We start from the raw sequence: 15,061 nt of genomic DNA on the forward strand, positions 1-15,061 counted from the left end.
CTAGATAAATGAACCACTGGTTAGGCAGGGAACCAGATCAGATTAAAAATACCTATGAGTGTACCCTATTTTAAATTATTTATTATTGGGCACTCATGATATCAGTAAAAACTTATTGTCGGGGTTTCTTTGAACTCGATTTGTTCAATTGTACCCGCTACCGTATGCCAACATGTTTCGGCCCGTCTTGTAGCCCAATCGGGTCTTGGGGCCTTCGTCAGGGCGATATCTTTCTTTTCCTTATGCTATAAGGTCCCTGCGATTAAGCTGTACATGTGCTTACATGCAACTCATTCGTACGTGAGGCCTAATGCACTCACCTGTCCGTATGTGCCTTCCGACTTCAGTAGAATTTTTCTATTGGACATGGGACACAAAGTTAACATGTGTTTCTTTGACGACACAACAACATGAATCTATCTACAGCCCGTCTTGTGCTCGTAGTCGTTGGTTCTTAGTTGTAGTGATGGTGTACCACCTGACTATGTGCTCTCTATGTTAGGGCTTAGTGTAATACATTAATCATTCCAGTTTGCTCACCGCCACATCACATCCACATCTATACACCACACAACGTGATCATCATACTGCTTGTGATTGACTATGAGTGAAAAGGATTGTGGCTATAATGTATTTTCTAGTCATCAATCCTATAGCTCTCTATTCAGGCACCCATTCCCTTGTTGTGTTGTTTATTCATTTCTTAAATATATCACCATGCATAGTGATCATGTATATCTCTTTCATCCAGTCGATTATTCAGAACTTCCGGCGCTCACCTACTGCCCTGTGCCTACTGGCATCATGCAGATCTCGTGTGTTAGGTGCAGTCCTGTAGTCAAACACTGCATCAGAGATAAATAAAGACAACTATTAGCACGTTCAAAACCGATCTAATGATAAACATCTCGTTCTCTACAAGATTCTAGTTCACGGAACCTTATTACCGCGTTACTATCTTTTTACGGTTTAGGGAAATATATTCAGGGACGTATTTATTCTTATTTCGCTTCCGTGCCAGTATTCCTGCTTAGTTCTTCAAATCCTGTGTTGCAGGGTGAACTTTCCCCCTATTTGTATATGTGTTGTTTGCTGTCCCTTTTGTTATAGCTAGTCTTTTTTTGAAATTATTTAAACAGAACAATTTGGAACCATTGGTAAGCTCTACATGCGTCTCTGCTATCAACACAAATCATACGCGATAACAGGCGTCTGAATAACAAAGTGTACCCTCGCTGTCACTTACTTCATCAAGGACCCTGCACCGCCGTTGCACCTAGTCAACCACACCGTCTGCCGTCGGGGATGTGAGTACGGCGGTGTCGGCTTTTAACCGGAGGTGCACGAGCCTGATTGGAGGGCGGTTCTGACCCAATTCTCTAACGTCACGCAACGTAATCACAGCTGTTCACACTTTTACGAGGCTGAACTACAAGACTTGTGGGAAATGTAGTTTATTTATGTCTGGTGCGCCGTGTTCGATCCCCCTCACAGCGAAGGATTTGTTAGTTACAATTTTGAGGAGTATTTCGTTGATCCCTCGTGTAGTTATTTTAATGATAATCGCTTGAAGTGTGTAGAGTTGCTATTTCGCCATTATCTTTGCGGAAATAGCGTGTCTCACCTCACGACCAGTGTTAGTGGGTATGGTGTAGGCAGCCCCACTTGAGTTTCGTATATCTGCTAACGGCAGGTCATTCTAATCAGTGGATTTATCTAGTTGACTGCACGTTTGTTACCTAATTCCGACTTTCATGGTGTTATCCCCTTGTGTTCCTAAATTATATATATCGAGGACTAATGTTACACCCCAATCTTTTGTTGTTATATATGTCGGAGGTTTTGTTGTCTTTCCAGGACTATGCCTCTTGTCTTTTGCTCCTGTTTACCATGTTTTAGGGATATGTATACTTTGTGGCCCAATCTAAATTAAACCTTCCCGCGGAATTTTCTTCTTATTTCCTGTTGTTGTTTTAAACGGGCAATAGATCTACTTGTGATTGCCATATTCAGAGATATGTAGGCTATGTGGCAAAGCTACGTCATAGAGCACCATGGAATTTCCTCGTTCAGTCCTGATGTTGTGCTTGACAAGCGATAGATCCACCTTTGCTCTAGTTTTAGCAATTGTTTTTCGTTGCAGCTGTCTGGTAGTCTCTCAATTACAGTCCAAGTAAAGTCATCTTCACTGTGTTTCTGCGTTTGAAAATGTCTCATCATTTTTGTGATGGTTTTACCGCACCTAAATGTACTGCGGTGCTCATTGATCCTGATCTTGACCTTACGTGTGGTCATCCCAATGTATATTTTATTGCAGATGCACGTCATTAGGTAAACCACATTGTGGCTGTTGCAATTGCTGAAGGACCTTTGTTCCCATGGTGTTTTAAGGCCCACGTCGATTGTTTTGCTCTGTGTTGTTAATTTTATTACACTAAGCCCTAACATAGAGAGCACATAGTCAGGTGGTACACCATCACTACAACTAAGAACCAACGACTACGAGCACAAGACGGGCTGTAGATAGATTCATGTTGTTGTGTCGTCAAAGAAACACATGTTAACTTTGTGTCCCATGTCCAATAGAAAAATTCTACTGAAGTCGGAAGGCACATACGGACAGGTGAGTGCATTAGGCCTCACGTACGAATGAGTTGCATGTAAGCACATGTACAGCTTAATCGCAGGGACCTTATAGCATAAGGAAAAGAAAGATATCGCCCTGACGAAGGCCCCAAGACCCGATTGGGCTACAAGACGGGCCGAAACATGTTGGCATACGGTAGCGGGTACAATTGAACAAATCGAGTTCAAAGAAACCCCGACAATAAGTTTTTACTGATATCATGAGTGCCCAATAATAAATAATTTAAAATAGGGTACACTCATAGGTATTTTTAATCTGATCTGGTTCCCTGCCTAACCAGTGGTTCATTTATCTAGGAACTCCCAGTATATCTTTGGTTGAGTCCGCCCAGAGAGTACCATCTTCTCTGGGTGTGGAGTAATTGCCTATGATGAAGCATGTCACTATTACGTGAGTGAGGCTTTTACTTCAATATCTTTGATATTCCACCTGTCAAGTAGATAGTTGAACAACATCTTTCCACTACTCTGAATCTGGTATTTCGCCAATTCAATAGTGGTTGCTTTTTGTGAAAAAAAGTTACTCAGGGAGAACGCAACCACGTTGTTTATTCTCTCCCTCTCTGTTTGTGATAAAAGAGCTCAGAGGGGCCTCCATAGCCCTGAGAGGTTTCTAAAAAACACCTCCCTAGAAGAGGTGTGGCACACCTGACATAGTTTGGATCAGGTCATCCGACAAGTCTGGGGTATTTTGACCCCACAGACTTGCAATCATCCCGCCAAGATGGCCGAGGGATTAGCATATGACGAAGATGAAATATCATCCATTTTAGCAATGCCACCACTGATCTCCGACACTACTCTCACACACGTCAACCAAAACAATGGCGATTGGGACTCTCTAACAGAATTGAAAAGGACCCAACTCAAAACTTTACTTCACGGAGCCATCATGACTGAATACTTGAGGGGTAATATAGCACCCAACGGTTTGATTGTGGCAAACTCCCCACGAATTTTCCTGAATGACCCCGAATTTAGACGCAGCTGGTCCTTGATCGCATGGAAATGCAGCAGAGACTGGCTGGTCTTAATTATTAAGACTGCTAAAAGACTCTCAGATGCCCTCCTTATTGAAATAAAAACACTGGAAAATGGTTTGAAAACTCAAATCACAATTGCACAATTCAAAAAGAAACTGGACGAAAACAATAAAATAATTAATGAGTACAAAGAATATCTTACCCAAGCAAAAATTACAAAATTTCAGAAAGACCTGAAAAAATTTAAATTTGAGAGTGTTTTTCCATACTCGAGAGAGGATTATACCCCAACAGATAAAGACAACTCAGACTTCTCAGACACAGGAAGCACAGGCTCTGGCAACTATTCCAGCGATATATCATCTGAAGGCCGAAAAAGCACCAATAGACGCAGAGGCAACAACCCAAGAAGAAATAGAGGCCCATACATGCAAGGAGGAATACAACAACAACCACCCTTTGGATGGAACCCCTTCATGCAAGCGCCCTTCCAACCACCACAGTTTGGATACCAGTGGCAACCCTATCAACAACCTTTTTTAGGGCGAGGCCGAAGACGAGGAGGAGGCAACCGGAGAGGGCAACGGGTTCAATGGGATACCAACAGAGAAGACCTGACAGCACAGGACCAGGGACCCAGCACGAGCAAGAACGCACGGGAATACTGAACCTGAGCAAGAGAATCCTCTCCCAACAACAAGAAAATGTCCTAAAAAAAGGACTAGGCTTTGTCCCGACGAATCGGTCAAATTTCTTTGATCTAAGAATTGAACTTGCCGAATTTTTTCGCAGACTCCGTCTGTCGGTGTTCTTTGCAGAAACAGAGGGACCAGAGGAACTGAGTGAATTGACAGATAAAAATACAGGCCTACGAAAAAAATCGAAATTCATCCCCCCGAACCACACTATGCCACCGGCATTACTAGCCTTTGAGAAGGCAGTAACATTGGATATCGATGAATTGAAGGATAATACCAACCAAAGATTCAACAACTTCACATTGATTGAACGGCAGACACTGGCAGAATTTGACAAGATGCAGGATGTCATAATTAAACCAGCAGATAAAGGAGGAGCAACGGTGATACTACCCATTGAGATGTACAGAAATGAGTGTATGAGACTACTCAATGATCAACGGAATTATGCACGATTACAGAGAGATCCAACTATGAGTCTGAAACGAGAAATACAAGAGATGGTCTCGGAAGCAGCACAAGAGGGGTGGATTACCAAGGCAGAAGAAATTTTTTTACAAGAACTTGACCCAAAAACTCCATACTTTTACATCCTCCCGAAAGTGCACAAAAACGTACATCCACCACCAGGCAGACCGATTGTGTCAGGCATTGGTTCGGCTCTCGAACCACTGTCAAGATTTGCCGACCATTTCTTGCGACCAATGGTGCAGAGAATGCCCTCGTACCTTAAAGACACACAAGACATCTTATTGAAACTTCAAACTTTGAGCTTCAGTCCTACCACCGACTACCTAATGACATTAGACGTGGAAGCATTGTATACCAGTATTCCACAAGAGGCCTCACTTAGGGTGATAGAAAATCTGCTGGGTCTGGAAAACTGGTCATCAATAACACCTATAAAATTTGTGGTTCAATGTGTACGATTAGCCCTAACAAGAAATTACTTTGAATTTGAAGGGGAGTATTTTCTACAAACCCATGGCACTTCAATGGGGATGACCTGCGCCCCCAGTGTAGCATGCCTGTACGTGCATGACTTCGAAACACGTTTCATCTATAGTGACTCCAACCCGTACCAATCCAACTTGGGAGTATGGAGAAGATTCATAGATGATATCTTTATAGTCTGGAAAGGAGATGCCGAAAAAGCAAAAGAATTTCTGACATGGCTAAACAACAGGGATGAATTCTTGAAGTTTACAATGACTCTAACAAAAGATTCCATCACATTTTTGGATTTGAAAATCTGGCCAGCGGAGGGGACACTAAAAACGGAAGTGTTCTACAAACCTACAGATGCCAACAACCTCCTCAGATATGATAGCTTCCACCCGAAAGCGCTGCGAGACAACTTGCCAGTAGGCCAATTCCTACGACTAAGGAGAAATTGTACGGAAAAAGCAAATTATGAAATTCACGCCAAAAAATTAACACAGAAATTGCAGACGAAGTGCTACCCTACAAAACTGATTAAACAAGCATATAAAAGGGCAAAAAACTGCAACAGAGAAGGGCTTTTGGAACCAAAAAGGAAACTGGATGACAAAAAACTGGTATGCGTAACCACATTCGGAACAGATTCCAACAGTGTAAAGAACATAGTTCTACGACATTGGAGAACACTGAACTCTGGGGGTCTTAAACTAGAGAAACCACTATTTGCATTTAAGAGAGGTAAATCCATCAAAGACTCTGTTGTACATACCAGACCAAAAAAGAAACAAGGCAGAACAGGCCAACAGAGCACACTCTGGAATCTACCAGAGGTAACCGGACACTACCCGTGCGGATCATGTAGTGTATGCAAATTAACAACACAGAGCAAAACAATCGACGTGGGCCTTAAAACACCATGGGAACAAAGGTCCTTCAGCAATTGCAACAGCCACAATGTGGTTTACCTAATGACGTGCATCTGCAATAAAATATACATTGGGATGACCACACGTAAGGTCAAGATCAGGATCAATGAGCACCGCAGTACATTTAGGTGCGGTAAAACCATCACAAAAATGATGAGACATTTTCAAACGCAGAAACACAGTGAAGATGACTTTACTTGGACTGTAATTGAGAGACTACCAGACAGCTGCAACGAAAAACAATTGCTAAAACTAGAGCAAAGGTGGATCTATCGCTTGTCAAGCACAACATCAGGACTGAACGAGGAAATTCCATGGTGCTCTATGACGTAGCTTTGCCACATAGCCTACATATCTCTGAATATGGCAATCACAAGTAGATCTATTGCCCGTTTAAAACAACAACAGGAAATAAGAAGAAAATTCCGCGGGAAGGTTTAATTTAGATTGGGCCACAAAGTATACATATCCCTAAAACATGGTAAACAGGAGCAAAAGACAAGAGGCATAGTCCTGGAAAGACAACAAAACCTCCGACATATATAACAACAAAAGATTGGGGTGTAACATTAGTCCTCGATATATATAATTTAGGAACACAAGGGGATAACACCATGAAAGTCGGAATTAGGTAACAAACGTGCAGTCAACTAGATAAATCCACTGATTAGAATGACCTGCCGTTAGCAGATATACGAAACTCAAGTGGGGCTGCCTACACCATACCCACTAACACTGGTCGTGAGGTGAGACACGCTATTTCCGCAAAGATAATGGCGAAATAGCAACTCTACACACTTCAAGCGATTATCATTAAAATAACTACACGAGGGATCAACGAAATACTCCTCAAAATTGTAACTAACAAATCCTTCGCTGTGAGGGGGATCGAACACGGCGCACCAGACATAAATAAACTACATTTCCCACAAGTCTTGTAGTTCAGCCTCGTAAAAGTGTGAACAGCTGTGATTACGTTGCGTGACGTTAGAGAATTGGGTCAGAACCGCCCTCCAATCAGGCTCGTGCACCTCCGGTTAAAAGCCGACACCGCCGTACTCACATCCCCGACGGCAGACGGTGTGGTTGACTAGGTGCAACGGCGGTGCAGGGTCCTTGATGAAGTAAGTGACAGCGAGGGTACACTTTGTTATTCAGACGCCTGTTATCGCGTATGATTTGTGTTGATAGCAGAGACGCATGTAGAGCTTACCAATGGTTCCAAATTGTTCTGTTTAAATAATTTCAAAAAAAGACTAGCTATAACAAAAGGGACAGCAAACAACACATATACAAATAGGGGGAAAGTTCACCCTGCAACACAGGATTTGAAGAACTAAGCAGGAATACTGGCACGGAAGCGAAATAAGAATAAATACGTCCCTGAATATATTTCCCTAAACCGTAAAAAGATAGTAACGCGGTAATAAGGTTCCGTGAACTAGAATCTTGTAGAGAACGAGATGTTTATCATTAGATCGGTTTTGAACGTGCTAATAGTTGTCTTTATTTATCTCTGATGCAGTGTTTGACTACAGGACTGCACCTAACACACGAGATCTGCATGATGCCAGTAGGCACAGGGCAGTAGGTGAGCGCCGGAAGTTCTGAATAATCGACTGGATGAAAGAGATATACATGATCACTATGCATGGTGATATATTTAAGAAATGAATAAACAACACAACAAGGGAATGGGTGCCTGAATAGAGAGCTATAGGATTGATGACTAGAAAATACATTATAGCCACAATCCTTTTCACTCATAGTCAATCACAAGCAGTATGATGATCACGTTGTGTGGTGTATAGATGTGGATGTGATGTGGCGGTGAGCAAACTGGAATGATTAATGTATTACACTAAGCCCTAACATAGAGAGCACATAGTCAGGTGGTACACCATCACTACAACTAAGAACCAACGACTACGAGCACAAGACGGGCTGTAGATAGATTCATGTTGTTGTGTCGTCAAAGAAACACATGTTAACTTTGTGTCCCATGTCCAATAGAAAAATTCTACTGAAGTCGGAAGGCACATACGGACAGGTGAGTGCATTAGGCCTCACGTACGAATGAGTTGCATGTAAGCACATGTACAGCTTAATCGCAGGGACCTTATAGCATAAGGAAAAGAAAGATATCGCCCTGACGAAGGCCCCAAGACCCGATTGGGCTACAAGACGGGCCGAAACATGTTGGCATACGGTAGCGGGTACAATTGAACAAATCGAGTTCAAAGAAACCCCGACAATAAGTTTTTACTGATATCATGAGTGCCCAATAATAAATAATTTAAAATAGGGTACACTCATAGGTATTTTTAATCTGATCTGGTTCCCTGCCTAACCAGTGGTTCATTTATCTAGGAACTCCCAGTATATCTTTGGTTGAGTCCGCCCAGAGAGTACCATCTTCTCTGGGTGTGGAGTAATTGCCTATGATGAAGCATGTCACTATTACGTGAGTGAGGCTTTTACTTCAATATCTTTGATATTCCACCTGTCAAGTAGATAGTTGAACAACATCTTTCCACTACTCTGAATCTGGTATTTCGCCAATTCAATAGTGGTTGCTTTTTGTGAAAAAAAGTTACTCAGGGAGAACGCAACCACGTTGTTTATTCTCTCCCTCTCTGTTTGTGATAAAAAAAATCCACCAGGTGGTGGCAGAGACAAGGAGGTGAACAGCCTACCTGAGAAACATCAAATGTGGCATGATTTATTTGGCATTCACAGTAAACAAGATGGTTCAGAGGCCTTTTCATAGCAGACAGAGTAAAAGGTGGAGTACCCTGCTGGGAGGCATAATTCCAATGGTAGAAGCAATGCTAAACTCCATATGCAAAAAGTGTTTAACTAGAACCCTTGTATTCTGTCCTCTCTTTTTTGGGTGGGTGTAGTAGGAAGAGCCTCAGTGGATGTGATGCCAACACAGCTCACAGAGACCCGACACAGGAACCTATCATGCCTTTTAAGATGGTGCCTGTACGCCTCCCAAAGAGGACCTAGGAAAACACTAAAAGGGAGAAGGATTGTTTTCTCCTCCAAGAAATCAATCGCATGTAGAAGACGTTGAATCAGCCTCAAAGTGTCTCATACATAGAGGCAGAAAGAACCAGTCAGAGCGAAAATCACTAATTTGAAATTCTGTTCCAGCTATACAGCGTACCACGGTTAGCACTGAAATTATGGTAACTTCCATCGAAGCAACCTAGTCTTGGTGGACAAATAAATTTACTAAAATTATGTAAGATCTGCAAGGCACAAATAAGAGGATTTGAAAGCTGGCATTCTCATTAGCAGCTTTGAAATAGATGAGATTGCAACAGAAACAGCACAGGATCATCTTAGTATACCTTATTAAAGGATGTGAATTGTGGTGACTGACGGGATTGCCATTTAAAGACTTTAGCAGAGTGTTTAATCACCTGTTGATATGAATCTGCTCTGACTTAGTTGATTTTTTAAATAGAAAATTCAAGAACAAAATTCAATGCACACAGTTCTTAGAGAGGCTCCCCATGTCCAAAATAGGTAAAATCTAATTGACCGTAATGGTTATCATTCTGACGTTGCTGTATGCCTTTTAGTTATTGCCCATGCCTATACCAAACACCTCAATTATGGTACTAATCACATTTGTTAATTTAATAGAATGAGTGACCTGCAAGAATGGTACTACAGAAACTGTCTTCTATAGTACATTCCCCACACTTCGGAACAAATCAATGTTCTACCATTTTACAGCACGTAGTATCCAAGTTTGATGATTGAACCCTAGTTCTGGTGATGTTCAGGCTGTATCAGTTCATGTGGATTTGCAAAGTACATGCCTTATGACACAAAAAGGGTGCAAAGTGACTATCTTGTCCAGTTTTTGTGATTCTGGAGATATGGGGACCTGTGATATTCTGTAACAAAGGCAGAATTATTTACATGCCACTTCCCAGTCTTGGGTAATCATGCGTTTACTAATTGTGGAAAGTAGGGCAGTTTGTGTAATGGGTGGCCCATTTGAGTTTTGCAACCATGGAAAGTGGGTAGATTCTTAAATGATTTCACTGGCAAAATTAGGGGCCACAAGGGGTTCAGCTACTTGTGATTTGCTGGATAGGCTGCATGGGCATATATGACACAGGGGGAATTGCTTAACACTCTTGAAATGTATCCATTTTCTGAACAATTCTATTTGGTAGAAAAACGATAAACGCTTTTTGCCAAGACTTGCATCCTGTTCTGTGACCAAGTGTGTTTAGGGTAAGTGCTTAGTGGACGTGACAGCACAAGTTACACGTGATTAATGAAAGAAGGCATGCAAGCACTCTAGAGTAGTTACAAAATATTAGATGCAAGTTTAATTAAAATATATGCATTATAAGAGCTTATGTTTTTTTAAGCAGTTGTATGGAGTCGATCACCTAAATGTGTCCGGTGTGATAAACAGCCTTAAAACACCTTGCAGAACTAATTGGACCTTGTCCTGGAATGTACTTGATGTGATGTCTTATTTCCTGGGATAGATACTGATTAGTCTCTGAAGACATGCCTTTTTGGAATTCTACCTGCCACAAAGAGCGTCCTGCCCCAACTTAAGTTATTATCACTGGTTTTAATCTTACCTGTAGAATATCCCACAGATTCCAGACTGAATCCGGATAGTTTCACAGCAGTGCTCCCTTGCTTATCACCATCGCTACTTACTTCCTGCATTTTTGCACTGCTCTGCTCCCTTTTTTGTGGGTTTGATAATTTATTTCAAACTGAACTGCAGTGTGCAAGGGAACGATGTCCGCACCCAAGACTACAGGATTCAAACTATGCCATGACTTCTGTAAACAGATGTCTCTGATACACCCAAACAAGGAGTACCTCTGGTGTTTTTGGCTTGGGGCACAACTCCAAGTCTTGTGAGGAATGTGCCATCATACACCCGAAGACCATCCAGAACCATGAAGCGAAGCTGTACATCGAAAGAAATCCTGCATGTCTCATGCCTTCTTCAAGTTGATGGCGCAAACCCATTCCCCCCTCTGGAGGCCGATTCCACGACACATCCTCTTTTGTGGTTAGAGTAATCTGGTAAATTAGAATTCAAATCGATGCTGAAACACAAGAATGCGTAGACTCCACCCCATCCTGCCACTCTCAACCTAAGAAAAGTTCTGAGTGTGTTTGAGTCCCACTTGATCTCGCTCCTGATCTCCTATTGAGGGAATGCTGCAGCAGGTCGAGACCTTTATGGAGGCCATGCACCTTATTTGTGGCACTTTTCTGGCTCCCTCTGATGAGCCTTTGGACCCCAAGAATCCATAGGGTCCTCTATTCTGTTTACCGCTGGCAAATCAGTATTCTACACAGTTTGAGCCCTTGGAACCCGCATTCAGTTCTCCACCAACTCTGATGCCCACTTCTATTCTGGCTCCAAGACCTATGCCGACCATTCCTCGTCATCGCACATCCTGAACGTCGCCGCACTGGATGTGGATACTGTGCTGACCCTTGAGCCGAATCCACTTCGACCCGGACCGATCGTGATCTGACTCCACTCAAGTGCACCTGGTTCCTATACATTCCACCCTAAATTACACCACTAGTTGTTCGGTTCTGACTAGAGTTTGACGCCACTTGGAGATGACAATGAAGATGATAGAGATAATTTATACTCACATTATGATGGTGACAGTTTGTATATGGTTCAGTCCTATAAGACTTATTGGTCTGAGCCCACTCCACAGACAGTCTATCCTGGGGCAGTACTGTTTTGGAATCTATTCTAAGATGAGGAATCTGCAGTTAGAAATAATCCATCAGAAGATCAAGCTGCTTCTCTTCGGTAAGGCTGTCTTTGGTGGATACTCTGTCTAATAACAGATTCCTCACTGCCCCCCCCACCCCCCATCTCCCTGTTATGTGGAGAGGCCTCTTTTCCATCTACAAAGGTTTCAAATTAGAGATCTGCACACTGGTACTTCCGATTGTTTTGTGCTTTGCATCCGGGGATGCAAAAAGGATCAAGCAAACTGACATCGGTGCACAGACGTGGTGCATATATGCTGCTCTGCTGCATCACTTTGAGGGTGGAGAGAGACCAACGTAGAGCCACATGGCACCTCCTAGTGAATGTAAATGTAAATTTGCTAGTAGTTATATAGCGCACAGCTACCCCGGACCGGGGTCTCCCGGCGCTGTATTCATACCGCTAGGGAACCCTTCCTGGCTTTCCCTGTGAAATGTCCACTCCTGGGCATCCCCAGGGTGAAGCCAGGCATCCCCAGCGCTGTGGGGCCGTTGTGGAGATTAAGCAAGCTCTTGCCCAGAGTTGCAGCGTGGGACCCATGATTAGAATAGGCACTGAGGCGAGAATATCCGGTCTGCGGAATTTATAGCCAGAGACCCTGCCACGACGGGAATCGAACCCTGGTCCTGGACCAGTGCTCTGCATCGAGGTCTGCCGCTCTAACCATTGAGCCACACTTCTCCACAGTGGTGGGCAGGATCACTACTGTGAAAACTTGAAATCCAGTCTGGAAGCTGTGGGATATTCACAGGTGACTAATCTGTGGTTCGGTAGAGAATCCACCAAAAAGAGCATTACCGATGATAAGTAACTTGTTCTTACCATTACGATGGCACCACATTCCCTCTGCAAGCACCATGATTGAAAGATGCTGCTTGATTTCTTATTGATTTGCTGCATATTCTGGACTTAGACTATTTGTTAGATTTTGCTCATGCTGCTAATTTCATATGATTGGTTTATTATGCATTTTTAAACTATCTATATTTTGCCACTTGCTGGAAGTAAATGAGAAAGGTGGAAATCTCTACTGATTCTAGTATTCAGAGGCAAGATGTGTGGTATGATTACTTGGAAGCTATGAACGAAGAAACGGAGGCCTCCATGCCTTCTTAGTATGGATTATACAAATCTTCCCATGTATTGTGTAAAGTGACAGTCATTTGCACGTTATTGCTGTTTGAGTAAGGTGTACTGTTTTTTTTCCCCATTAACAATCTCCACAACAACTGCACAGCCGTAGTGCAAGGAAGGCTGCTTGTGAAAGTATTATTTATTTTTTATTTTTTATTCTCTGATAAACTTTAAATATTAATTGCAATAAAGTGTTTTTGTTTAAAAGTATAGGAATGTTAACCATGAGACATATCATACCCACTGTCTCCTCTAAAGTGAACGTAATTCGGTTCTACCAGATCCAGTCAAGATTCTCTTAACAGTGTAAATCAAGAATCCATGCCAGTTTTGTAGCACCTCATATTGTTTCAGTCCATTAAACTAAATTTGATTCACCATCATAATTTTCCCTTGAATATAACCTTCAATATATACTACTTTGGCCCACATGATTAGGGGATCATGCCAAATAAGGCACATGGTCATTCTATAAATATTCAGAAATTCTAATAAAAACATTTGTCTTTTTTGCTAATCGTTGTGGAATCCTGCACGTAGGCAGTTCTTAACTTGTGAAAAAAAATAAAAGGTACCAGGGCCCTCGTCAGGAGGCCATTGCAGCTTGCACTACCCATTGCCCCTTCCAGCACCGCCACAAACAAGACTAACACAACTACTAACCATCACACCATACAAGCGTAACAGTTTGGACTATTCCAGAAACTAAAGCTGTAAAAATGGCTTGGACGGCAGGTATTAGTCATTTTTAATGTATATTGAATTAATAAACAGTTGTTGTTGTGACCATCTATAATTTAGACAAACAATGTTGTCATGTGAGAAACAGTCATTAGTGACGGTGTTAAAAATGAAGTGCCAGTGCTAAATACCGGAAACCACCGGCTCAAATTGAGCACTGTACATGAGCATAGATATTTAGAGTTTATTAAACAAAATAAGATAACATTGGCGAGCTAGGATTACAGGTGAGTAACTTTTCCGTCTGCTGACGATTAGTTCCCACAAAGGCTTAGTTGAAAGTTGTAAAAGTCAAATCTGCAGCACTGTAATTTGCATTTAATGGTCGCAGGTGTGCAGTTTATTCTATTGCATTGTTGTTTTTCTATAGTTCTTGGCAACCAGAGCTTATAAGAAGACTTTCCTAACTGAGGAATTGATTGTAAGGTACCTGCCAGAGGAACTGGCTGAAAGGAGGAAACTGTATGAAGAAGAAATAAAGGAACTGTCAAAGTGAGTAGTTCAGTGCTTTGAGATATTTGATGACCGCTAATATTTCATTATCTGCTTTTTACCTCCTCCAGTTCTCAAACGCTGTCATTCAACATTTTGTTCATAATTTGGAATGCTATTTGGGTTTTAATGAGAAGAGCTTGCCGTTGCAAAGTAATGTATGTAGTTTAATATGATTTAAATCTCATGCCAGGTGCTGATTGCAATCCATAAGGTTGCACGTGATCAGTTTGAAAGCTAGTATAAGGATGAGTGAGGACAGAAAAGATGATATCTGTTGGACTTGGCCCTTCTGGCAAGTTCACCCCTAGAACTTTTTGCAGTATCCTAGCCTTTTTCCTGTGTTGTACTAGTGGTTTTAGGCCTCTAGGCGCTTTTACACTGTGTCCCAGTGGAAAGTGCGTGCGCTCTGGGTTACATTGAGTGAGACTGACCTGCCCTCCCATAGGAATGCATGGGGGATCTGAGTGACCATGTTAGTTCCTGATGCGTGAGGAGTGCAGGGCGAGTTTGGTATGTGCGGACTCGTGTGATGAAATGCTGCGCGATGATGTGTGCGGCGTCAATGTACCTAGTGTGGAAGTGCCACTTCTAGAAGTGGGCATTTCTGTGTGCAGTGTGAGATGAGTGCCTTGTCTGGCGATTGGCTGGCTGAGGTCATGTGACGGGCTAGGGAATCCCCAGAGTCAGGAGGAGTCA

General features: G+C 42.4%; 1 protein-coding gene across 1 annotated transcript in view; it reads left to right on the plus strand.

The window, feature by feature from the left end:
• LONRF2 (LON peptidase N-terminal domain and ring finger 2) overlaps window positions 1–15,061 on the plus strand; it is a 264,732-nt gene that overhangs the window by 175,090 nt on the left and 74,581 nt on the right. Inside the window, exon 8 of the mRNA XM_085622770.1 lies at window positions 14,241–14,362. Within this exon, the coding sequence (XP_085478896.1) occupies window positions 14,241–14,362 (122 nt within the window). The remainder of the gene's footprint in view (window positions 1–14,240; window positions 14,363–15,061) is intronic.

This window comes from Triturus cristatus, chromosome 8 (genome assembly GCF_964204655.1).
Source record: "Triturus cristatus chromosome 8, aTriCri1.1, whole genome shotgun sequence".
NCBI classification, from domain to species: Eukaryota; Metazoa; Chordata; class Amphibia; order Caudata; family Salamandridae; genus Triturus; species Triturus cristatus.